Consider the following 27,405-nt stretch of genomic DNA (forward strand, 5'->3'; position numbering starts at 1 on the left):
GGTTTGTCTGACAATTCATCTGAAAATGGAGAACTCTGTAAGGCTCATGGAAAAAAGTAAAACTCAGGGATTCTCTTTGCTGCAGAAGGGAGTTATCTCAGGCACACTAATTTAGGTCAAAGCCCTGATGAGAGAAATCTTTGACATCCATGGAGAAAGTTTGTAAACTTTCTCATAATATGTTTTCAAGTGTTTGAACATTATGCTAACAATTTTAAATCTCAAATTACAATGATTTATAAGATGTGAATATCATTTAGACATTTAGGCCTTTAGTTTAGAAGAAAACAGGGCTTTTGTTTTGAACTTGCCCCATTGCTGAGATTCCCCAAACTCCAACTATAAACAATACATAACTTGCATTGTAAATAATGATGCCCACAGTATGACAATTTATTGAACATATTCTGCTTAAAACCTGCTGCCAAAATTATGTATTTTTGTCTGAAAAATAAGTACTCCGACATAGTCTCATCTTGGTAATAATGGCAACAGTAGGGATTTATTTCCACTTTATACACAGGAGGGCACTCTGGGTTCTGTTTGCAAAGGAAGAAGATGAAAAATTCTTGGACTAACTTCCTTCTGGAAGTCTCCCCTTGACCCAGAATACTTACTCGGGAGTAGGAATGGCCAGCCAGCCAACTTTTCCAGGGTAGGATATCATTAATTCCAATTCACCTTTCCTTTTGCAGCACAGGTTGTCAGGCAGTAAAAGCCATCATTTACGTTAGTGAGCTGACAAAGGTGTTACATCAGGCATATTAAAGCTTGTAGGTAGTAGTTCCAGTGAGATAGAAGTGTCAGTGAAACATTTAGAATCTGTGCAGTGAGTTGAAATCCTCAAAATGGGGGTTCTAGCCTCTTGTGAAACAATGAAGTTTCAAACCATTTAATGTTTTGAGCCAGCACGCCGTTTCTTCATCTTTTTAAGAGTGACCAATATCCGTCTTAAGCTGCTTACATGTTTTGGGCGTGGGGGTGTAAATGACTAAATGATTTAAAAACTAGTCAAAAGTTTTCTGCAAAATACAAATTTGCTTCAAAAGCATAGAAGAATTACAATTATGGCGCTCACAATAATTTAGTATATTTCACTTCATAGCATTTACTTAATTCCATTTTTGTTTTACTAAAATAGAGACATTAGCAGTGGCGGAGAGGAGAGCTGTGTGGCAGGGACACCCGTGAGGGACTTAACATTTATTCATGTGCCTCCTCCTCATTTTGATATTGCACTTTTCTTCCTCTCTTCTTCCCTGTCCCAGCAGGACATCAACAGGACCGGGTGGTTTGAGAAGAAGCTAATAAAGATGTAGGCAGCATTTAGGGAAACAAACAGTGCGGCACGCTGAGGCCGGCAACTGTGGGGAGCCCAGCTCTGCCTCTGGACAAGTAGGGCGGGGGCAGGGAGCTCTATGGAGAGGGCCGACCAAGGAGCTCAGCCTCAGGTAGAGAAGTCAGGGTGTCCACTGCAAACGGGGGAGTAGGGAGGTTGGAGCCAGGAGCAGAAATCCCTCACCTCACTGTCACCCTCTTTCCAGTCTCCTGCCATTGTCCCCCATTTAGTTAAAACCATCCAGATGCAAATGTGAGAGAGCAAGGGAGCCCTTTGACTTTGACATGGTGGGTGCAGGTCAGCTCCACAGCACAGAGCCCCGGAGAAGGGCAGGGCGTGCATGGCGAGGTCCGGAGGGGCAAACAGAAGACATCCTGTTCCCCTGCCAACTCCCACCCACGGGAAATAAAATCACTGGCGGGCCACGTGTTGCTGATGGGATTGTGGCTTCGGAGACCCATCTCTCCACAATGTGCTGGGCAGTCATTTCTACTCGTTGTGGCCAGACATGTGACCAGCAATATTAAATAAGATTTCCGACATTCTCCCTACTTGCATCTACTAAAGAATAGTGAATTAAAACACAAAAACAAAAGCAGGAAAACAAGATGGCAGTTAATCTACTAAATTTTGCCCTTTATTCTAATCAAGCAGTCTTAACCTACGTTGTTCTCTCACAAATCTTGACACTGATGAATGTTGAGTCTTCAGATGACAGTTAATGTTGCTATTTAAAAAAAGAAAAATATTTAAAAAATTAATAGGTAGTAGACATTAAGCAGAGAAATCATGAATCTTGATTTCCTTTTCTGGTTAGAAAAGCACAAAGTTCAAAAACAGGCACATGCTCAAGTAAAAGTATTTTCCTTAATTTTTTGCAAGATATTTGTAATTTATTTTGATTCATCCTTCTTTACACTTATATTACAATAATATATAACCCACTTTCTTTGTTTTGTTTTTCGTTTGTTTGTAAACCATCTACTTGTATTTTTCAGTGAGGTGATGATGATAATTATAATGCCAATGGTAAATGAATATTGTATTAAATGATTAACATGTATCCTTTAATTCTTACTGTAATGCTAAAAATACACCCAACTGTTATTAATATCATTTAAATGTGGCATAAATTAAAGCTTAGGGACATACACTAATCTCCAAGGTGACCTTTTTTTTTTATTGTGGTAAAAACACATAGCAAGAGATCTAACCTCTTAACAAATGTTTCAGTGTACAATTTTGTTAACTATAATCACAATGTTTTAAAGCAGATCTCTAGAACTTTTTCATGCTGCATGACGGAAACTCTGTGCCCGTTGAGCAGCAGCTCCCCATTTCCCCTCCCCCAGACCCTGGCAACCACCGTTCTCCTTTCTGTTTCAACACTTCCAAACTCATTTTCCTTAATTTTTAATCTGCTTTCAAAATCTGTCTTAAGGCTTGTGGGCTCTAAAGCACATCCCCAAAATTTTCGAATACTGTTCTAGTATTTCATTGTAAACTGTTCTCTGAGTGAGTCATATGGCTGTACCACTCATTTTTTTAAAAATTGAAATAGTTCAAAGCCTTCAGAAAATCTGACAGATACCCATATATCCATCACCTAGCTTTATCAGATCTTAATGTTTTGCTGTATTTGGCTCAGATTGTTTTTTAAACAAAATAAAAGATCCTAGATACAGTTGAAACACTCAGTTCTTCTAATTCTCCTCCCTCCTTCTCTAAAAGTCAATACTATTCTGAATTTAGTGTTTATGAGTCCCGTGTGTTTCAAAGTTTTAATCAGAGCCAGCTTTACAGGGATGTAAGCTGTGCAGTTGCACGATGCCTGGGTTAAGAAGGATCCTGTGCTTGGTTTGATGCTCTGCTGTTGCCATTTTGAAATGTTAATTATTCTTGAACAAGGCAAGTGGCCCTTGTTTTGTGAGATTTAAAGATTCTTTTGACGGTGGGATACAATACCCTGACACTCAGATAGGTGACAAGCAGAACTCTTTCTTATAGCTGCAAATGAGAGAAGGGCCCCATGCAGGCCCACACAGAGGGTTGCCCCCTGGACAGGATAACAGCAAGCTGGAGCTGTTTAATGTAACAGTTTATGTAAGGCAAGCCAGGGAATCAGCTGCGTTTCCTGGGGTCCCTGTGGTTTGGCTAATTTGAATAATTTCACAGGCTCTGGGGAGAAAGAGCTGTCCCTAGCTGTCTGGTACCTGGCCCTAGAGTGTCAGGTCCTGATAAGGGAGGCAGTTGGGTGTGCTCACAGTGACCTCAGAGCATGAGAGTCTGACAAGGGAAGTGGTTAGAGTAGAGGTTTAGCAAACTGCTGGTGAAGGGAAATTGAGGTTTTCAGTTGTGACTTCAAAACTGGGTCAATACAGCATTTGAAATACTGTACTACAGCCTTGCATTTTCTTTTCTTTTTCTTTTTTTTCTTTTGAGGATGATTAGCCCTGAGCTAACATCTGCTGCCAATCCTCCTCTTTTGCTGAGAAAGACTGGCCCTGGGCTAACACCTGTGCCCATCTTCCTCTACTTTATATGTGGAACGTCTGCCACAGCATGGCTTGACAGGTGGGTAGGTCTGCACCTGGGATCCGAACTGGTGAACTCTGGGCCGCTGAAGCAGAACATGCAAACTTAACCACTGCGCCACTGGGCTGGCCCCAGCACTTTCATTTTGCACTAAGTCTTGCAAATAATGTAGCCAGTCCTGATTTTAATTATATATTTATTCGTAAGCATTATATAGTACTGTTTTGCATGCATTTAAATTTTCATGGACAGACTATTTCAATTTTTCTTTTTTGCTGTTATAAACGATGCCGCAATAAAATTCTTAAAGATATCTTCTTGGATATATGTGCTTCTTTAGGGAATACAACTATGAAGGCAATCGCTTGGCACAGAGGATGTACCTATTTAATATTTATAATCTGATATCCCCCAAATCCTCACATTTATTTTAATCCTAGTTCTACTGTTAAATACATTTAATATACACCATCAATCATTTTGCTGCGGTTTCCCCAGTCATCTCTCAGTCGGCTGGAATTTGTTGCCTAGGTGTTTCCTCAAGAAGGGCTCATGGTAAAATATTCCCTGAGTTGTATGTGCAGCACTATTTTTCTGTAGCCTCGATTCAGAAAGACAGCTTGGCTGGCTATCAGATGCTTTGCTCACACTTTTCTCCTTGAGGGTCTTGAGAGATTGCTCTTCTGTCTTTGGCTTTGAATGATGCTGTGGAAAATCTGATCTGAAGCTAGTTCTTTCCTCTACAGGTATTTTGATTGATGTGTCTGACAAATGAAATGATTTCTTTTAATCTTTAAATTCCGATAATTTTACTAGGATTTGTCTCAATCTTGCCTGTTCTGGGTCAGTTTTCTCAGGCATGTGGTATGCCACGTAACTTCAACTCTTCTTTTACTTCAAGAAAAATTTGTTCGATCTACTCTTCCTTTAAGACAACAATTATATTTATATAGTGGAATTCATTTGCCTGTTTTTTTTTCATCTCCCACTTTCTCTCTCTTCCTTTTTAACTCTTTCCTGTTTTGTCTTATTTTCATCTACATTAGATCTTATTTTGATCTAATATCTATAATTGATATTAATTACTGTTTTTCCCCTCAATGTTTATTATTTTTTGTTTTCATTTTGTCCTCATTTATATAATGCTTTTTTCATTTTCATTTTTTCCCCAAGTTCTCATGATATTTAATTAATCTCATTCCTTTTTTTCACCATTTCCTCTTGTTTCCTTACAACCCGTTCTCTGAGTTTCTACATTTCTACTTTATGGGCTTACTTTTTTTTTTTTTTTCGTGAGGAAGATTGGCCCTGAGCTAACATCTATGCCAATCTTCCTCTATTTTTTATGTGGGATGCCACCACAGCATGGCTTGATGAGTGGTGTGTAGGTCTGTGCCTGAGATCCAAACCTGCAAACCCCAGGCTGCCAAAGCAGAGTGCATGAACTTAACCACTATGCCACTGGACCAGCCCTGGGGCTTGCTTTTTAGAGAAAAATAATTGAAAAAAAAAATTCACAGCCAAACATTGGTCACTGTTTTCATCTATTCTGTGTGGCAAGCTTTCTCTCAAGATGTTTTTGTCTGGTAAGTTTTCTACTCTCTCACACCATTTTTCTAGTAGTGTTGTTGTATTGAGGTTGTACCAATTTTTTACTACTCTTTAGAGAATGAGTTGCCTTTTCCTGGCCTAGCTATTTGCAGGAACTCCCTTTGGGGAGATGATTTGTCCTTGTGTTTAGAGATCTTTTGGCCCCAGCATAGTTCACTACTCTCCTTGAGTCTCCTTTGAGCTTGTCTCCCATGGAGCCCTTCTCCAGTGCCTGCCTGTCATCCCCACATTTCTCAGCTCTTACAAAAGATATAGGACTCACTTCAGGGCAAACCCTTCCTCTAGAAGAGATTTTTTGGGGCATTTTCTGAGCTCTCCTGCCATTAGGCTGACTCTATTTGCTGCTTCTTGGTATGGCAATTGCTATACTTCTTGATACATTTCTGAATTTTTCTTACATTTTTTGCCTGTATTGTCTTTGATCACCTTTTCAAAGAGAATAGAAAGATACATTGGTATTTCCTCTATAACAGATGATCAATGTTTCTTTTTTGTTTATTTATTAATTAGCTTTTATTTAATTTATTTTTTTATTGTTCATTTGAAAAGTTTCTTTCAAATTCCAATTTATTATTGATAATAATATGCACTTTTATTTTTTTGTGAGGAAGATTGTCCTGAGCTAACATCTGTGCCAGTCTTCCTCTATTTTTGTGTGTAGGACACCACCGCAGCATGGCTTGATGAGCAAAATGTAGGTTTGCACTTGGGACCCGAACCTGCGAACCCCAGGCCGCTGAAGTGGAGCATGCGAACTTCACCACCACACCACCAGGCTGGCCCTGTAATATGTATATTTTTAGTGTCAGTTTGGAAAAATTTCTATTAAGTTTCTTTCCTATATGAGAGATAAGATTTAGAAGAATTTTCCACAGACTGGCTGCTCGCTTCCTATATTTTAATACCTACTTTTCTTTCATAACCCGTGTGTCTGGTGCTGGGCACTGTAGGAAGTGTTGATATCATGGTGCAGCTGTTGGCCCTGAAACTTTATATCATGATGCTGAGTGAGTTAGTGTAGTGGGCATTAGAATTCTCAGAAGCCATCCTTTCACTGGAGGATTAATTTTATTATCTCTGAATCTACTGCAAACCACACAAATAGAACCCACTAAATCCGAACCAAATATATCCCCAATTCATCTCTTCTTTGGCTCCCAGGATTGCCTAAGGCCACTCCCACACCACCAGACATTAGGGGAAATACAATGGAGGGAAGTCAAAGTAGAAATAAACATCTAAAATAGCTTACTTTTTCTAAGTTTTAAAAATATATAATCAGGGCCAGCCTGGTGGTGTAGCGGTTTGGTGCACACACTCTGCTTCGGTGGGCTGGGGTTCGCGGATTTGGATCCTGGGCATGGACCTACACACTGCTCATCAAGCCACACTGTGGCAGCATCCCACATGCAAAATGGAGGAAGATTGGCACAAATGTTAGCTCAGGGACAATCTTCCTCAAGCAAAAAGAGGAAAATTGGCAACAGATGTTAACTCAGCGCCAACCTTCCTCACCAAAAAAATCCCCTAAAAACCCCAAAAAACACACAACCAACTGAACACATTGTGAAGACCTTGAAGGTGAGGCACCAAAGCTTTCATCTTTGGCTGTGGGGGTGAGGGAAGGGAGGGGTGTCTCCTTCTCTCTGTGGTTGTTAATTCCAGGAGAAGATTTTGAGGCATAAGCTGGATGGGCCCTACAGGGGCAGTAGTTATGTGTTAAAGTTTTTGGACACATGAATAACTCCCAGCTCTAGTTTTTAATGGCTGTGTAAGTTTTGTCTCTACTTGTACTACTCATTTCCTTGGGAATTAAGGTGGTGGTGGTGGTGGTGGTTGGTAGAGGTGATTGGGGAGGGGATGGGAGTGGAGCGTCATGGGTGTACCTGTGGTCATATTACACCTAGTCTAGAAGCCCTATATCTTCTAAGTCCCACTGGACTTTAAGCAGGTGCTGGAAGGCAGATACCAAGTCTCATACAGTTTTATGTTAATCATAGTTTCCTGCGGATATATAGTAGGTACTGAATAATTATTCATTGCTTTAATATTGCATTATATTTATTTTTGAGTTTTATCAAAGGACTAGGCATAGATAACTAATAGACTCATAGACATTCTCAAAAATACAACACATCATTTGACTAACATCTTATGTCACCAATGAGAAGTGTTTATCATTTGTTATCTAATATTTATTTGATATAATTCCTTTTAAAATGTAACAGTGTGATATGAACTATTGAAGTAGATTCTTTGCCCTCCCCAATATATATACATATCATCTGATGAAAGACATACAAGCTATCTTATTATTACAAGGAGTATACTAATTTTGGGGGACGATAAGCAGCATGGGGAACCTCAGTACCCTTGGAGAGAGCTAATGCCATCCAGGATAGAACTCATCTGTGTATCGAAGAAACATCTAACATACATTTTTATAATAATATGATTTTATCTAAGAACATTTATTAGTACATACTTTCCTGGTAGTTATTTTAAAATTCTCACGGGTCTTGAATATTTTGGCATGGATTTATTAATAAAGCTCAAAGTACTGGTGGAGAAACGTGTCAAATATAGCTTGGCCTTAAAAGTCAATCATCACGAGTTTATTTGATTAATACAAGTCCAGCCCTGGGTTGGGTGGTATGAAAAGAGAGATGTGTCCTTGCTCTTAAGGAGGTTGTAGTCCAGCTTAGTGTTTCTCAAGTGGGGTCACTACCCACTGGGGGTTATGAAATCTATTTAGTAGATCACCACCGGATGAAAAATAACACAATAGAAAATATCAGAGTGCATTTTAGGTAGTAATAGCCAATATCATTTTATCTATCTATCTATCTATCTATCTATTATCTATTGATGACTATGTAAAATACTTTGCTCACTGAGCTTGCTGTCAAAAAAGTTTGCAAAACATTGACGTCTAGGTGGAAAAACAATATGAATGCACAATGAACACTTATGCTGCTCAAAATCACGTCTTAATTTGCCTGGGCTGCCAGAACGAAGGACCACAAATTGAGTGGCTTAAATAACAGAAATTTATTGTTTCACATGTGGTGCTGGAGGCCGGAAGTCAAGATCAAGGGACTGACAAGGTTGGTTCCTTCTGAGAGCTGTGAGGGAGAATCTGTTCACGCCTCTGGCCTCGCTTCTGGTGGTTTGCTGGCAACGTGTGGCATTCCCTGGCCTGTAGACTCATCACCTCGATCTCTGCTTTCAGCTTCACAAGACCCTAATGACCGCATTTGAACTTGATCACTTCTGTAAAGATCCTATCGCCAAATAAGGTCACGTTCTGAGGTATTTACGGTTCGGGCTTCAAGGTATCGTTTTTGGGGGGACTCAGTTCAACCCATAGTAAGCATAATGGCCACCATTTAAGATATGTATGTGCTAGTCCTTGTACTAAGTGCCTTATTAGTCTTTACAACCACTCTGAGAAGTAAATATGGTATGTTAATTTTATAGAATAATAGAGGTTCAGAGAGATTCGCTGTTATAATTTGGGTCTGGTTTACTTCAAAGCTTATGTTCTTTCCACCCTGCTTGTTGATTCCTGGAAGGCTAGATGTGGCAGGGATCTCAGAGACCATCTGATACAATCCCCTCTTTTGATGTGTAGTGGGCCAAAAGATAAAAATGGTGCTATTTGTAAAAATCTGGTATGTTTTCTATATTCCAGAGAAGCAATGAAATCATCTCTAGGTAATGACCATCTTTTTACTTTGGGAAACTCTAGAATGTTCCACGAATATTCTTTCTTCCCCATCATTCCCCTAGAGGTGGGAAAACTTGGGAGCACTTGGGTTATATGTAGAGGGAGAAACTAAAGTACAGAGATGCCAAGTCTCTTGGCCATGGTCCCCAAGCTTGTATAAGATAGCATTTATGTGATCTTTGAGGAGGAGACGCTAAGCAAAGATTTGAGTAACAAGAAGGAGCTACTGATATGCAGACCAGGGGTACAAGCAATCTAGGCAGATGAAAGAGTTAACAAAAAGCATGAGGATGGGAATGACCTGTGGTGACTAGTGGGAAAAGCAGAGAATTGATATTTGAGGAACAGAAGGAAAGCCAGTGGAGCTCAGCATCATAGGAGAGGAGAGTGATGTGGAGGTTGAACTAGGGTGCATGTGGTAAAGATAGAAAGTAGCACATGGACTCAGATATTTTGGAGATTAACTGAGTGTAGGTAAAAAGAGGAACCAAGGATAACTCCTAGATTTTTGGTTTGAGCAATTACAAGGAAGTTGGCGTCGTTTACTGAGATGGGAAAATCTAGTGGAGAAGCAAGTTTTGAGGGGAAAAGTCAATCATTATATAATACTTGAGATACTTATTTGACATCCATGTAGAACTTTTAGTAGGAGACCTGTATTTTACAGGACAGGATATGGATGTAGATTTGGGAATTATCAACATATAGATGGTCTTTAAAGTCCATGGTACTGAGACAACCTCTTAGCCCAGGACAACCTCTTCTCTTCTCAAAGCTGGGGCCAGGTAGCCTCCTCTGATACCCCCTCTCCTCCCACTTCCCACCCCATTGTTACATCAGGACTCTCAGTCAAAGATGCCATTAACTTATAGAGAGAGCAAATTCTGGGTGGTCCAGATTCTTCCTTTTCTCCTAACAGAATCTCCATTTCTGCTTTTTACCTGGGATTTATAGGAAAGGTTCACTGAAATTTCAATTAATCACTTTCTAGGTAAATGCAAATGTGTAATATGTTACTTATCCTTCGCCACAGAATAATAAAAGGAAAATTTATCCCTTCATCAAGAATTATGGTTAGTGCTCAGTTATCAATATTGACCTCACTATAGAACTAGAATTAATTATCTGGGCACATATTTACCTTTGATTTGCATATACCACTCCAAGTGATGCCAAGAGCAATGCACTGTGTCAATTTAAGACAAATTAGAGCCATAAAATCTAACCTGCTGTTACAATTTTTGTATTTATGATTTAGGCTCCATTTCACATGTTTTATGTCTAGTTTTATAGCAATGCACTCATCACCAGCACCTCTGGGCACAAGTACAAAGTACCACTTACAAAAACAACAGATTGGCAAAAATCAGGCTCCAAGGCTAACCCCCATTGCCCTTTCTCGGGCACAAACTCCAGTCAATAGATGGATCTCCTTCTGTGAGTCCTAAAGGCTTACGTACTTGGACTCTTAATGAACCAAGACAGAAGGGAAATGTTTGATATAGGGGCCTTGTAAACTTGAACTTTTTTGCGTTCAAACTTAGAGTCCCTTGGAAACCTGTCTAATCTTAAAAATCAATTTAAGTTGTATAAAAGGAAATGAGTCAATTTGCTACCGTGTGCTGAATATAAGAGTAACTGAGAGTTAAATAGCCCTTACCATGTGCCAGATGCTGCTCTGTTCTAAGCATTTTATATACAGTAATTCATTTCATCCTCATGATGTTACTGTGAAATAGGCCATATTATTATCCCCATTTTCTAGATGAGGAAACTGAGGCACAGAGGAGTTGAGTGAATTGCAAGATCCCTCAGCAAGTGAGTGGTTGCAAGGTAGGTGCCCCATGAAGTGGACTCTAGCATGGAGGTCTGCGTGTATTAGGGAGTGCTACCAGGATCAACACCCAGAGGGCAGAGAAGGGAGCAGGAGTGGGCAGAAGGAGAAATTGGGTGTGATGCGGTCTCAACAATGGCTTCGGTCAACTACGGAGAGTTCTGGAGCAAGGATGGCTCTGCAGAGTTTTCCAGAATTGGGATGAAGGGGTTGGGCCTTTATATTACACAGTTTGTCCCTGGCAAGGGGTGCTACCGTGGGTGAGGCAGCTCTCTTCAGTAAAGGACAGTTCCTGGCAGCACTCCCAGCAGCTGGGGGAATAAATCCATTAGTTCTGAAGGGGAATCTGGTGGCATGTCACAGAGTCCACTATATAGGTGGAGCTAGGCTTCAAAGCTAGGATGTTTGACTTCAGAGTTCAGATTCTTAATCACTATACTGCATTGTGTATGTGAATAATAATAAGTAGTGCTAATACACCTGGTTGGATGGTTGGAAATACTTCTAGAAGAAGATTAAAAATAAGATCAGATAAATGATTCTTATGTAGTGTGTATTTTTCACTTAGGTAACTACTAAGACAGCAAGCTCAATTATTAAGTATTAGTTCAGGTTCTGTAGGATGTATGGAACAGGAATTGACTCTGGTTGGCTTAAAAACCACAAACAACAAAAGAAAGATAATGGGGTGTCTCATGGAGTCAAAAGAAGACCTAAATAGCAAAGTCTTGAGAAGAGCAGGGGTGCAGTTGGACCTTAGGCAGGTGGAACCAGGGGCTTGAATGCTGTTAGGTCTCTACCTCTGCTTCTCACTCCACACAGGCTCATCTCATATAATGAGAAGCATGAAATATCAGAATAACCAGAGAGAGGCTATTCTCAAGTTTCGTATCATCCCAAGTTCTGGAGAAGAGACCCACTGGTTCAGCTTGCCTAGGCAGCTACTCCTGGAGCCCCTGGTTGCGGTTAACCTTGGATTAAGATAACAGCACTGGATTTATTATGCTGATGCAGGAGAGAGGCAGTTCCTAAGAAAGAGATGCTGAGTAGATAAGCCCAATACCATAGAGATGTTCAGCATCATATGTATGAAGCACCACTTTTCAATAACCCCAAGGAGGCTTAGAGACCTGTGCTGTACCAGCTCTCCAACAGAAGTCATGAGTGAGGCAAAGATCCCACCTTTCTCTATATGTGCTGTGTACTGGTCTGTGACTTGCTGGGTGCTCCCCAGTGACGGGCTCTCTCTACGTATTAGAGGACTATTATGCAGAAGATTGTGATCTCATTCTCTTCCTCCCCTATGATGGACAAGAAGAAATGAATGTGTACTGCAGCCTTTGGGATTTAATGCAGACAGAGGCTAGCGCTACAGATAAGCGCTGTTAAAGTGTCAGGAGGGGTTATGAAGAGTCTTTGGAATCTCCATACCATGGACTGGGATTCTTGTTTATTTTAAAAAACGGTTAGCAAGGTGGAAGGGTAACAGTTTGTTCTTCAGAGCAATTGGCCACGTTACTGATAAATGGTGCGATAAGAAAACTACAACATTTTTTGAATTCTTCATATGAAATAATTTTTTCCACATCTGACTGGTTTAATACAGGTCAGGATGAAAATGATGAAGCACTGACCCCAAAGCTCAGCACCACCTGCTGGATTTCAGCCATTTTTCCCAACTTCTTCATCCCTTTATGATCTTTGGTCCAAACTTCACGGACACTTGTGTTGGGAAATATCCCTGATGCGTTTCAAACTAAAGTTTCTAGGTCCCATTTAGCATTTTGATTTGTCTGGCTGCTGAGGTCACTCTTCCTGGTGAAATCTGAGCATCTGTCTGACTGGCGTTTTTAAAGTCTTTGAAAGCATTTCCCATTTCCCACTCTCTGCTGTGTCTTGTGACACAAACTGTGTCAGAGGGTGAGGTGGGACTGATGGCCCAACTTTTAGCATAAACCAGAAAGTTAATGTCTTGAGTTGTTTATGTGGTTTTTGTTTGTTTATTTGTTTTCGTCTCCAGCTTCAGCCCCTCCCAATCACGGAGTGGATTTCAGCCTTCTCCACAGAGTGCCTCTACCCATCCGCTCTTCTGACCTGCCCACCACTCTCCTCCTCGCCTCCCAGTAAGTCGCCAGCCTTCGGTAGACATCTGTGGGCCAATTTGATTCACTGGCGAACTTCCCCTTTTACTACTTAATTGTTATTCTGATTTTTACAACAGAGGACACTGAGGTTCAAAAGAAGTCAGCAAATTGCCCACTATTATACAGCTGAAGGTGGCAGAACCAGGGCTTGATCCCAATATGTGAGTCCAAAGACTTATTTTTCACTATAAAAGTAACATACTTTCAAAATTTTTGAGCAACACCTACAATGTTTCTTAAAAGCGACATTCTTTAAATACCTGCATGCTTTAAAAAAAGAATTTAAAAAATCACCTATCTGTGATGTCAACAGAAACAAGGATAGTTCCCATCTTGATTTGTTTTCTTTCTCTCCCTTTTCTTGGCATGAATTTTCATTTGATTCACAGAGTTACATCCTGGCTTCTCCTGTTTTTCCGGGTGAAGGAGAGAGTACCTGTGGATTGTAACCTCAGCAGCTTTTTCTGGTCAGACTGGCGTCCTGATGCTTTAGAAACTCCTGAGAGTCTTCTCCTCTCCTGAATTTGAATTCTGGAATTCTTGCAGGCGTTTTCTTAAAGCAATTGCAGAAACCTGACACCCTGGAGGACTCTATGAGCACGTTCGCTGGGAGTTTATGGCAAATGTGTGTCTCAGTGGTTCTTAAATCTTCTGTGCATCAGAATTACCTGTGAGATCATCAAAACATGGATGCCCCAGTATCATCTAGAATCTCCTTAATCAGAGGATCTAAGGATCATACTAGGCCATCTGTATTTTAGAAAAGTTTTCTTGGTGATTCTGAAAAGTATCTGTTATCCTTTAGAGCTATGGGTATATTTTCTTTGACAACTAATTTTTTTTTCCCAAGAGGTACTTGGCAAGCCATTGGCAATTTGAGAATTGTTAATTGTGACTTTAGAACTGCTGTTGGCGGGGCGAGGATGAGAAGTTGTCACAGGCACAGACACTGCTTCTCTCATCTTCTCTCTATTCCCTGTCCTCCGTGGCGCTTTGAGGTTTTAAAAAAGATGTCAGATGTTTTCTTTGGCAAAAGCCCCCTTCTGTTTTGTGGAACTTGGCATCAAGAAAACTGTCAAAAGAGAAAACAGGAATAACTGCTGTACTTCTAGAAGCCTGTAATTATTTTTCTGGTCCTTTGCAGAAATTAACAGCTCAATCCTGGTGATATGGCAGAATTAGTAGAAAGTAAAGGCACAGCAGCAAAAGATAACAAGCCAGATTCCAGCACATACTGAACTTTAGATTATGTGTGTGTGTTTGCCTTTGCATGTGGTTTTATTTGTTTATTTTTGAGGAAGATTAGCCCTGAGCTAACATTTGCTGCCAATCCTCCTCTTTTTGCTGAGGAAGACTGGCCCTGAGCTAACATCCATGCCCATCTTCCTCTACTTTATATGTAAGATGCCTACCACAGCATGGCTTGCTGAGCAGTGCCATGTCCACACCCGGGATCCGAACCGGTGAACCCTGGGCCACTGGAGAGATTGGAACGTGTGCACTTAACCACTGCACCATCGGGCTGTCCCCTGTGTGTGTTTTAAAATACGTGCTTTTAAAGCTTCTCAGGGAAAACTGATGCATGGAAAAGCTGCACTTGAGAACCACTGAGGCAGACATTTGTGTCTGCTGGAAAGTGAGAGGAAGCAAGACAACGCAGAGCCTTTTCTCTCATGATAGAATTTGGACATATTTTAAGAGCACTGGGGAGCTATTGAAGGGATTCAAGCAATGCAATGACGAGAAAAGTCTTTTTGCCTTCTCTGAAGAAAATACGCTGGAGAATGATCTGAGTTGAAGCAGTAGGCCAGTTAGGATGCTAAAGCAGTGGCTTGGGCTAGGATGGAGGCAGTTGAAATGGAGATAAATGGCAGGGCAGAGAAACATTTTATAAATAAGATCTCAGTGACTCTGAAAAGTATCAATGAGATTGATTCCTTGAGTGTTGGGATTGAAGAAGAGATGAAAAGTTGGAGTTAGGATGACACGTCGGTTTTTGGCTCGAACAACTAGAATGTCATTTTCTAATTTAGGGAACCCGGGATGAACAGTGGATTTAGGTGGGGGAAAGTGACCATTGGTTTGGGACATGTTGCGTTTGAGACATCTGTGGGATATACAGGCAGAGGTTCAAGCAGACAGTGGGTGACATGGGCCTGATGCTCTGGTGAGACGTCTGGGGCAAGGATAGAGATTTGAAGATTATCAGTCCTGGGAAGAGTTGGCTTTTCTGGTGGAGAGTGTTTAGAAGGAGAAGAGAAGGGGATTTGTGATGGAGTCCTGACAGTTAACATTTAAGTTGAAGGTAGAAGAAGAGAGCGTTCTAAGGCAAAGTCATCAGAGATAGGAAGAAAATCAGGGAAGTGTTGTGTTGAGTGAAGGGGAGAGAATTTTCAAGACAGAGAGAATAGGCAGTTGTGTCATTGGGAGAAGAGTTCCTGTGTGTGGGGGGGTGCATTGCAGAGGCAGAACTCAGAGTGTGCCATGAGTTGGGGAGCGATTGGGAGCAAGTGGAGGAGTGGTAGAGAAAGCTAATGAAAGACTTGGCAGGCCTCTCCGGATCTCTGTTTCTTCCTCTTATTGAAGGATGGAAGAAATGATTATCTAAGATTTCCAATAGCTCTAACACTGTGATTAGATGCATTTAGGTCACACGTAAACATGTACGCAATTATAGGGCTCTTTCAGGTCAGTGTACATATCTCGAGAGAAGACAGATTTTGTCATCCCCAATCCAAGATTCATAATCTTATGTAGATTGGATGCTGCAAATTTTGATGGTAAAGCTGAAGGTCTTGTGATTTACATGCTAAATTTTCCATGTCATTTCCCTGCATGCATCATATTAAACTTCACTGTAATTCTCTTATTTTTCTTCCAGGAAATCACAAAAATTTCATTAGTGGAAAAAATCACTTCAGATATGCCTTGAGTCTTCTTTCATTTTCCTGGAAGTGAATCCAGACTGGAGCTATAAAATCACTTTTGAATACAGTCCTGGTAGAAACTTGTGGTTTATAGCATGAAACCATTTGAATTAACTTCTTAGAGGTAATTTTATCCAGTTTTCAGTCTGGAGTTGCTTAACTAAGGAGCTCAATGCTTTTCCAAAATGACATATTTCCTCCTAACTCCAAATGATTAATTACTTTTTTTTCCTTTGGAGAGTCAAAAGTCATCTCATTAAAAAAATTATTTTGGTAATACTCCATTTTAACTTCACGCTTTTGTTTGTTTTTGTACATATGATATTGGAATATACATGTCCAGGCCTTTCTGTGGGGTCTCTGTTCTTTAGTTTCCTGGTTAATCTGAGAACTGACTGGCGTAAATTCGGGATTTATGTGCAGTGGTTTGTGGGAAGCAATGAAATGTTGTAGTATCATTTTCCTTGTTACTGACCTTGTCCAGTGAAAATGGAAAGAGCCACAGTATACATATCAGAGATTCCCTGGTGGTCAAATAAACCTTAATTGAACAGTTAGTAGACTGTCAGCCAGACTGTGGGGTTAGAAGGCGTAGACATTGACATCTAGCAGTTATTTTAATTGAAGACATTTCCAAAGCTTGTTAACATTAAAATCTGATATGCCTACCTTCACAAACCCCCAAACTCCTACAGTTTTCCAACATTCTTTCTCTGAAAAGATATAAGAACAGAGTAATAAAAGATGAGTTTTGTGATCTCCATTTATAACAAGAGGCTCCCTGAGGTCCTTCCCTGAACTTGAAAGGAGGGAGCAGGGGTGATAGGAAGGGCAACTAAGCTGGTGAACCTGCACGGGGTTTTTAACCCAGCTCTCGCGATGTAGGGTTGACAGTGTCAGCATCAGGCACTGCTCTAAGGGTCTCCATTCATCAGCAGCCTCTACCATGTTTTAATAAACCAGATCATTTGACTTATCCAGATAGAACTATTTTCTGGTTTGTCATCCACAAAAGCAGGGTCCAACTGAAGTGGGAAGATTTCAAATTTACCAAATCTACCAGGGAAGACAACTTTCCAGTTTGAGAGAAGACTTTCAATTTGGGCCCATCGTATAATTTTCTCTGGGGAGAACGGATTCGGGGTTTGGATGGGCATACTAAACTGAAATAGGAATTGAATGTGATGAGATCTGGAAGTAGGTTCTGAATTATAACTTTCTGGGAAAAAAAAATAGAGGTGACGATGTGTGCCCCCCAAAATGTGTGGTCAGAATTTACCTGGAGTTTTGCATTTTGTAGCCCAGAGTACACTATTCCTCTGCAGGTAACTTCTGTGAGTAGAAAATTCCAGGAGCACCCTAGTCCTACCTTGGAATCCTCCAGATCTGAGTTATAGTCAGCTTCTACAGCCCAGGTCGGGGAGGCGGTCACCAGCATGATTCACAGACATAGGAGGGTGGTAAGGGGCTATACTAGGAGGGTGGACATGTGGAAACTTGGGTTCAACTACCGGGGCTGTGGACGTGGTTAACAAGAGCTGACTCTCTGGAATAACTCGGGAAAGATCCCACATGACCTCTGTCTACTCTCAGGCTTCCAGATTTCCTTGGAAAGGAGGTGTAGAAACAAAACTCTTCAAGTTAAAGACCAAAGAAAAAAAAGGCAAAAGAAAACTTACCTGCTTTTCCATCCTTCCATCTCCTCATCCTTCCTCCTGTCCTCCCTGGCACCTTCACTCTCTCTCTGCTGCTTTATAGTACAGATTAAGCTCAGATGTCTTTTCCTTCAGAAAGCTTTCTTTTGAAACCTCCCACCTTTGTTTCCTCCCCCTGCCCAGCCCAGTCCCATTATCTGGCCCAGGTAACTTCAATTTTTAGATACTTATCACACTCTATGATAATTGTTGCTTTGTGTGACTGCCCCATTATGATTTGACTCCCTGAAGAAAAGTTCAGTATGGTCTATCTGTGTAGCCCCAGCACCTACCACAATGCCTGGGCATCCAGCAGAGGGTCAGTCTTAGGAGGAACTGAATGAATGCAGGCGGATTTGGGCAAGCTGCATTTTATCCACATTTGATATCAGCGTGGCTTGTCCCTTTTCTACTTCATAAGCAGCAATGGAGGTGGCCTCTGATTGCCACTCTAAAGATACGGTCTGTTGATTTAGGCTAGCTTCTGTCCCTTGCTCTTTAGTGGTAGCTTTCAAAACACCGTGGTCTTTGAGTCAATGCATTTTTGTGATTCCTAGTAAACCTTTTAGTTCTTAAAGTTCCCTATACAACATCCCAGTACTCCAGGAGGCATAGCCTCTTAAACTTTTACTGACAGACACCCATGGCCCATGTGGGATTAGGATGGAGACAGGGTGTAGATTAAGCCTGAGAAAAGAACCACAAGGTTGAGGGTGAGGTAGACTGGCAGGTGGGGTGGGAGGGGTGGTGCTGGAGCTGGAATGAAGTCACCTTCAGTGACAACGGAGGCACTGAAATAGGAAATGCGGCTTTCTTCTCTTACAACTTTCCTGGGTACTGACCCTGACAAATTCGTCCAAAGGGTAAAAGGCAAAGGATTTCAAGTCTCTGCCAGATAAGCAGTTGGCTAAGTGGGTTTGCCAGGGGGAAAGCTGCTTTCTGTTATTTGCACTGTGTTACGAACCACTCCATGGCTTTGGGAAGATCTGCTTAAGCAGAGTCAGCGAATTCAGATGGAAGAAATGTGCTTCATTTTGTCCTGGAGAGGGCTTTAGGTTCTCGCTGCCCGACCAGGCCATGTGCACACCATTAGTTACTCCAGTAAATAGTTTGTGGCTGTGGCCAAGAAGCAACACATTATAAACTAGTGAGTCTTTAAAAAACATGATAGCTCATTGATAGTGTGCTCATAACTCACGGGTATCATGGCTAAAAATGAAAAATTCCTATTTCACAAGTAAGTTGCTATTTAACAAAGAAGTAATTGCAAATAATGCCAACACAGATTCCTAAAAAATTAACTTTCAGATCCACTGAGCAAAACAACAACTGGAAAGTTTTGAAGTGCTTTAGATGGGTGGCCACTTTGAGGAGCTGTTGGAGGTTGGTTCGCCTTCAACAGGGAGGTTCCTAGAGACAGTTGCACTTGGTTTTGAAATTAACAATACAGAATTAAGTCGGTTGTGGCTAAAGCTAACTGACGCTGAACATGAAAGATAGTACAGAAGATTTTACTTACAAAAAGATACTACAAATTTATCTGTGAAACTCTAAGATATTACTTATTATTTTTTGACATCTACCTATTTTAGGAAGGTGTTTATAATCTGTTTTATTCTTAATTTCGATCATTTACTGTTTTCTTCTTTCTTGGGCTCACTTTCTTCTCCCTTTCTTTATTCTCTCAATATTTAAGTATCTGAATCCTGTACTGGGAATTTAGTATAAATAAGTATTTAAGGTCAGGAATCTAATCTAATAAGACAAGTTATTTGTAAGAGATCAGCATTGTAAGCAGAACAAAATTAAGTTTATATTTAGCTATAGGCCAAGATATTGGAGGGTAATGGACAAGAATTTGTTTGAGTAGGCTGTTTATTTTGCATGAAATAAATGGTACATTTAAAAATACAATGCAATGGAATTTGTTTTCATAGATCTATATACATGTTTATTTGCAGATTTGGCATCAGCCAGATCTGGGCTCAATTCCTGCTACTTACTAGCTGTGTGACCTTGGTTAAACTAATTAACCTGTCTGAGCATCCAGTTCCCATCTCCAACACTGCCTACCTTGCAGGTGGTTGTGGGGATTTAGGGAGCTAACATATATAAGGAACTTGGGGTGTACCCAGGGGTGTACATAAGGAACTTTGTGAGTCCTTAATAATACAACTGTGCTTATTCTAGGCAGATGGACTTTCATAAAAAAAACATTGCAGAAATTTGGGCCTGAAATGAATTTTGGGAGGCAGTATAATGCTGTAGTTAAGAGCAGTAGCTTTGGAGCAAGACTAACCTGGGCTTGAGTCCCAGTTTTGTCACTAGCTAGCAGGGTGTCCTTGTGTATGTAACACTCTCCCTGAACCTCAGGAGTCTTGTGATACCTGGAGCTGGAGTTTTAACACTGTCTTTGCTGGAGGGTGGTGTGTGTGCAGGGAGGAAGGAGTGGGGGTCTCAACTTGGTTCCAGTCTCTCCTACCTCGTGGTTGGATTGTGCTGAGCAAACTCTCAGGGCTTCACTGGGCATCGTTTTCAGGGGATGAAGATCAACAAGGAACCTGCAGGCCGCTGTGGAAGAAAGGTGCACCCTGAGCTGTTCTTGGCACATACAACTCTTAGGGCTCACTCACAGGGCGGTGCGCTCCCTGCCGCTGGGCTGGGCTGGGCCCTGATCAGTGTTGAAGTGTCTAGACAGGCAGAGGCTGGCACTCTTTTAAAGTGGCTTCCCTACTTCTCCCCAAGACCCCTCCTGGCCTCACTACCATCCTCCTTGGTAGCTGGGCCTCCATTTCTCCTCCCTCTTGCAACACATGCAACTCTCATGGACTTTAATCTGCGTCTTTTTTCTCTCCTCATTCCAATCACTCGTTTACGGCATAAACTCCAGGCTCTGCTTACTTCAGGTCTTAGCGCTTTGGATCCTCAAATTGTTCTTCTCTCAGGATGCCTGGCTGTTAAAAATAAAACGCTTTGGTCTTAAGCCTGCTGTCTCTGTTATGGATTTTAAAGTTGATTTAGAAACTAAAGACTTGAGCGCTGTTTCTTTCTTTTGCACTCCTGCTAAGCAATCCTAACCCTCCTCAGGATGAGTGAATCTTCTGAGGGCAATAAGGGACCAGGATAGGAGATCATGGGGGCAACTTCACGTTTCAATGATTTTAATTGAAATGAGATATTATAAGTGAGTTAAAATGAAACAAACTGTCATCTATTCCAGAATTGGCAAGCTGTGACCCACAGGCCACATCTGGGCCATGGCTTGTTTTTAAGCCTGAGAGCAAAGAATGTTTTTCATTTTTAAAGAGTTGTAAACAAAGCAAAACAAAGCAAAGAATATGTGACACATGGCCTGCAAAGCCTAAAATATTTACCAACTGCAGTTTTACTGAAAGAACTTGCTGACCCATGGTGTAGACAAAAACAAAACAAAACAACAAAATGATCTGGTATCCTACCTATCATGTAAACAAGTTCTTTAACGAATGGCACATGTTTTAGACCACATGTCAAGTAACTAAAACTGTTTTCTCATTTACAGATTGAAGATGATAATATCATCCAACAAAATCATAGGCATTAGAGTGTTTGTTGCACAGCAGTTACTGGAGAGAAAGATGTTCTTTATTTTGTTTTCAACTTCACATCTCAGCAGCTTTGCAGAGAGCCTGGTATCTAGTAAGTATTAAAGAAAAAAAAAATCACAAAATGGTTTTCCCAAGATGGGAACAGGAGAAGGTTGTCAATAAAAAAGTAATCTTAGTTTACCACCATTATGTCAGAAAAGTCTTGAAACATGAAAGCTTTAAAATATTTTCATAGTAAACCAATGGGAAGAGGGGCACGTGTTTGGGGCTTAGACCTCAATAGCTTCCTTTTAAAGTTGAGGGAAAAGGATCTATAGCTTAGCAGGCCTGTGATTGTCCTTTAATGGAATGAACCTCTCAGGGATGTACTAGAAAAGCAGTACTTTTAATCGCTTATTTTTTAAACTTTATATTAAACTTATTAAACTTTATTTTATGGAAATTTTGAACATATATAAAATTAGAGAGAATAGTGTGGTGAAACTGGCTTCAGCAGTTATTAACATACGCTCAATCCTGTTTCATCTATAACCCCTCCCATTCCTCACTACCACCTCACATAGGTTATTTCAAAGCAAATCCTATGGATTATATCATACGATCTGTACTTTTTTCAGCATGTATGGCTGATTATTTCTCTAAAGAATCTTTTTCAAAAAACAGTCACAATACCATCGTCATACTGAAAAAATTGACAATAAGTCCTTGATATCAACAAATGTTGAGTAAATGTTTAAATTTCTCCGATTTTTCTTTTGTTTGATTTAACCAGGATCTACACATGACCTACACAAAGCTTCTAGTTGATATTTACCTTAAATTTCTTGTAATATCTAAATTTACATTTTTTAAATTTTTTCTCTCTTGAAATTTATGTACTGCTGGATCAATCTGCTGATATTTTGGGAGACCCATTTGTGTCATGAGGGATGTTGGTCTGCAATTTTCTTTTTCTGTAGTATTTTTGTTTGGTATTTGTATCAGGATAATACTGGCCTCATAAACAGAGCTGGCAAGTGTTCCCTCCTATTCTATTTTCTGGAAGGGTTTGTGTAGAATTGATGTTATTTGTTCCTTACATATTTGGTAGAATTCCCCGGTGAAGTCATCTGGGCCTGGAATTTTCTTTGCGGGAAGTTTTTCAGAATTCCATTTCTTTAATAGGTGTAGAATTATTGCAGTTATCTATTTCACTTTGAGGAGATTTCATAGCTGGTTTCTCTCAAGGAATACGTCTATTGTATTTAAGTTATTGTGTTCATTGGCATAAAATATTTCCTATTATTCTTTTAATGCTGCTGGGATCTATTGTGATGTCTTCTCTTTCCTTCCTAACATTGGTAATGTGTGTCTTTCTTTTTTTTTCTTGGTCAGTCTTCCAAGAGGTTTATCATTCTTATTGATCTTTTCAAAGAACTAGTTTTTGTTTTCAATAATCTTCTTTATTGTTTTACTGTTTTCAATTTTATTGACTTATGCTCATTATTTTCTTCCATCTCCTTTTTTGTATTCAACCTAATCTTTTTTTAGTAAGATGGAAATTTAGATCATTGATTTGAGACCATTTTCTTTTCTAAAATGAGCATTCAATGCTATAAATTTATCTTTATGCATTGTTTTAGCTGCATCCCACCAATTTTCACATGTTATATTTTCACTGTCATTCAATTCAAAATGTGTTCCCATTTTCTTGTGACTTCATCTTTGACCTGTGGGTTATTTAGAAGTATGTTGTTAATTTCCAAATATTTGAGGATGTCCTGATATTTTTGTTACTGATTTTTAGGCAAATTTCTTATAGTCAGAGAGTAGACTTTGTATGATTTCAATTCTTCTAAATTTTTGATCTGTTTTGTTGTGTAGAATGTGGTCTATCTTGATGACTGTTTCATGTACACTTGAAAAGATTGTATATTGTGCTTTTGTTGGTTGAAGTGTTCTGGAAATGTCAGTTAAATCGAGTTGTTTGATGCTGCTGCCCAGATCTTCTATACCCAGACTGATTTTCCTGTATATTAATTCTGTCAATTGTTGAGAGGGAGCTGTTGGACTTTTTACTGTAATTGTGGATTTGTCTGTTTCTCCTTTCAGGTCTGACAGTTGCTTCTTCACTTTTTGGAGCTCTGTTGTTAGGTGCATATGTCTTTAGGATTGTTATGTCTTCTTGGTTAGTTGACTCTCTCATCATTATGAAATGATGCTATTTAACACTGATAACCTTCCATGCTCTGATATGTACGTTGTCTGATATGAACACAGCCACTCCAGTCTTCCTTTGATTGGTGTTGGCATGGTATATAATTTTCTATCATTTTACCTTTAACTGATTATCTTTATAGTTGGATCTTGCTTTTGTATCCAACGAGAAATCTCTGACTTTATTTGAATATTTACGCCATTACATTTTGTTTAATTATTGATATTGTTGAGTTTAAATCTGCCAACTTGTTAGTTGTTTTCCATTTGTTTCATCTACTTTTTGTTTCCTTATTTTTTTCCACCTGCTTTTGAGTTAATTAAAATTTTTTATCATTCCATTTTATCTCCATTTGGTTAATTAATAGTACCTCATTTTCTAATGCATTTATTGATTTGTTGTAGTCTACTTTTGAACAATACTATGCTGCTTAATGCATAGTTTAAGAATCTTACAAAAGTATGCTTTCCATTCTCCCTCCCATCCTTTGTGCTACGTTATGACTTACTTGTTGAATAAATTAGGTCATTTGTCCTGTAAAGTTTTCCACGTTCTGGATTTTACTTATTGCATTCCTATGAGGCTAACCTTTCCTCTGTCTTCTGTTTTTTAAAAATTAATTGGTTGTTAGAAGTAGGGGCTTGGTCAGATTCAGCTATGATTTTTATTATATATACTTCCATCAGGAGGCATATAAACTCCAATTATTCTTATTTTATTATGTCAACAACCATGAATTATTATTGCCTAATCATTATTTCATTAAGTATTTAAAAAGGTGATGTTCTAATTCTATCGTTTCTTTCTTTATTAGCTAGAATATTTCTATACAGACAAACTTTCCCTCATTAACTATTTGAATACCTTGCAGTACAGTTTACACAGGAAGGCAGCTTTTATGTTTATTCTTTTCCATCATTTACCACTTTTCAAGATGAATTAGTTCTTTAGCTTTCTCCAAAGGTGAGCAATAGGTTTTTATTTTATGAATATCAGTATGAATTCAAGAATTTTTAAAAGCATCTTCTATGTTCGGTCCATATTTCTATGCATGCTCAAACTGTTCCATTTGGCTGCCAAATTTTTCAGATGTGGCCCCAGTAGCCTTCAACATTTCTCACCTTATGAGCTTCCAGCCTCATCTTGTACATTTCCTGTCACAGACTTGGAATCAGTCACTTCTCCAAGAAACCTTGGTTCTTTTTGGTAAATATGGAATTAAAGAAACAATCTGGTTGCCTAGAGTGTTTGATGTAAAAATACCAAAAATTATTATTAGCAATACAATTATTAAAAGCAGTTTGATGTTAGCTTTCGATTTTGCATAGATGTTCTTTTTAGGTTGAGGAAATTCTCTTCTATTCCTAATTGTTGAGTGTTTTTTGGTCATGAAACAGTGTTGGACTTTGTCAAATGCTTTTTCTGCATCTATTGCAATGATCATATGGTTTTTGTTCTTTATTCTATTACTATTGTGTATTGCTTTGATTAATTTTTGTATGTAAAACTGACCTTGCACTCTAGGATAAATCCACTTGGTCATGGTGTATAATACTCCTTATATGTTGCTGGATTCAGTTTGCTAGTATTTTGTTGAGCTTTTGCATTTATATTCATAAGAGATATACTCTGTGGTTTTCTTTTTTGTCATGTCTTCATCTGCATTTTGGTATCAGAGTAATTCTGACTTCACAGAATGAGTTGGAATATGTTCCCTCTTCTGTATTTTGGAAGAATTTATGAATGATCAGTGTTAACTCTTTTTTAAAAGTTTGATAGAGTTCAGCAGTGAAGTTATCTGGGCCTGAGCTTCTCTTGTGAGAAGGGTTTTGATTATTAAGTCAATTTCTTTACTTGTTATAGTTCTACTTATATGTTTTGTATCTTCTTGAGTCAGTTTTGGTCATTCATGTCTTTCTAGAAATTTGTTTCATCTAGGTTGCCTAATTTGTTTGTCTACCACTCTTCATAGTATTATTTTATAATCCTTTTCTTTCTGTAATGTAGGTAGTATTATCCCCTTGTTCATTCCTGATCTTAGTAACTGAAATCCTCGCTTTTTCTATTCTTGGTTAGCCTCGCTAAAATTTTATCAAGGTGCTGGATGATTTGGTTCCTGGTTAGTGTTCTCTTTCTGGCTTCCAGTGTCCTCCCATGGCAGAGAGAGAAGGCCCTGATGTTTCTTTCTGTTTTTATAAGAGCATCAACCCTATCAGATTAGGGTCTCACCCGCATGAACTCATTTAATTAACCTTTATCATCTCCTCACAGGCCCTATCTCCAAATACAGTCACATTGCGGTTTAGGACTGGAACATATGAATTTTGGGGGGGCATTCAGTTCATAAAAAGTGTATACATGTGTTTTATTTACGCCTCTTTCTTAGTTAGCATGCAATACACACTTTTTTTTCCATCTTTCTTTTTAAAGTTAGCAATATATCGTGTTAACCACTCTAAAGTAATATTTAGAAACATTCCTCATTTCTTTATACAGCTAGAGTCATCCTTTATATCTGAGAATAATAATTATGTTAACAGGAAATCCACTGCATATTATTACTGGGTGATTTTTGACATTTAAAAAATAATAATTGCTTATTGGCTGTGTTAGTGTAGCTTCCTCAGAAGCAGACTCTGATAGAATTCACATACAAGTGAGTTATTAATGAAGTGCTCGCAAATGAAACTACTAATGATGTTGGAGAAGCAGGGCAGAGCACAGGAGAGAGCCAAGGTAGGGTGTGTCCTGTAGAGAATAGTTTCAGCCTGATCCCACAGGAGAATTCTGGAGAGTAAGTCATGCCTCAGAGTTGCCCTACGTGAGATGGGGAAGCTGGGCTTTCATAATCCTGTTCCCTTCAGTCATTGGTAAGTTCTTCTTCCTCCTCCTTCACCCCACAAGGGACATGCAAATTTCCAGGTGCTTCCAGCCATGGGTTATGGCCCAAGCAGGCTCCAGTAGCTTGAGGGCAGTGTCCTGAAAAATTGCTGCAGGTGTTGGTTTTTGGAAGCAAATGCATACCAAAGTAGGGAGTGGGTTTTAAGGTTGGGAGGTAGATGTTACACTAAGAGACAGTAAGAAAATACATCATCTGGGATGATATCTCGGGTATTGAAAGGAGAACTGACATTGTCCATTATAATAGCAAAATTAAGGCCAAGAGTCATTTTAATCAGCAAATGTGGCTTACTGGACCATAGATTCGCCCCTCACCTTATGTGCCAGGACAAGGAATTTGAATGTAACTGGCAGTCCATGAGGCTGTTTGCGAGATTAAAAACTAGAAAATACAAAACAGCAAGCTTCCATAAAAAGAAGAGCTTTCTGCTCAACGAACCCTTCTATTAGCTTTCCCCCAAATATATGATTAGCATATTAGAAGACGTTTAAAACAAGATTTAGAAAATAAATCTGAAAGTTGGAGTATCTGAGAATGAGGAAAAAATGTTTCAATTTTATCTTGCCTCCCATTTTATTTTTAATGTGGTTAGAGTTTGCTAGATGAGTGTTGGTGACTTGGAAAAGTTAGATTAGATTCTCCAGTGACTGAACTCACTCCGTAATTGGATTTAGATAAGGAAAAGGAGGGCTCATTAGACCAAAGTACAGATTTCCAGGTCTAAAATAATACCATCTAAAAAATAGACAGAAGTAATAAAGATCCGTTGCAACTTTTTTTGTGGGGGAGGAGCCAGTAGGCTAATTCTTTAGGAAATTCTACTAGAGATGTACTCCATGGAGATTGTTCCTCACTGGAGAGTGCCATCAGCTGAATTACCAAAAATTGGGCTGAAATAGAAAGAG

General features: G+C 39.5%; 1 protein-coding gene across 1 annotated transcript in view; it reads left to right on the forward strand.

The window, feature by feature from the left end:
• The window catches only part of LOC124226726 (uncharacterized), a 245,622-nt gene that overhangs the window by 175,567 nt on the left and 42,650 nt on the right, over nucleotides 1-27,405 (forward strand). The window contains exons 5-6 of the mRNA XM_046640420.1: nucleotides 13,070-13,172; nucleotides 21,356-21,492. Coding sequence (XP_046496376.1) covers nucleotides 13,070-13,172; nucleotides 21,356-21,492 — 240 coding nt within the window. The remainder of the gene's footprint in view (nucleotides 1-13,069; nucleotides 13,173-21,355; nucleotides 21,493-27,405) is intronic.

Source organism: Equus quagga, chromosome 1 (assembly GCF_021613505.1).
Source record: "Equus quagga isolate Etosha38 chromosome 1, UCLA_HA_Equagga_1.0, whole genome shotgun sequence".
NCBI classification, from domain to species: Eukaryota; Metazoa; Chordata; class Mammalia; order Perissodactyla; family Equidae; genus Equus; species Equus quagga.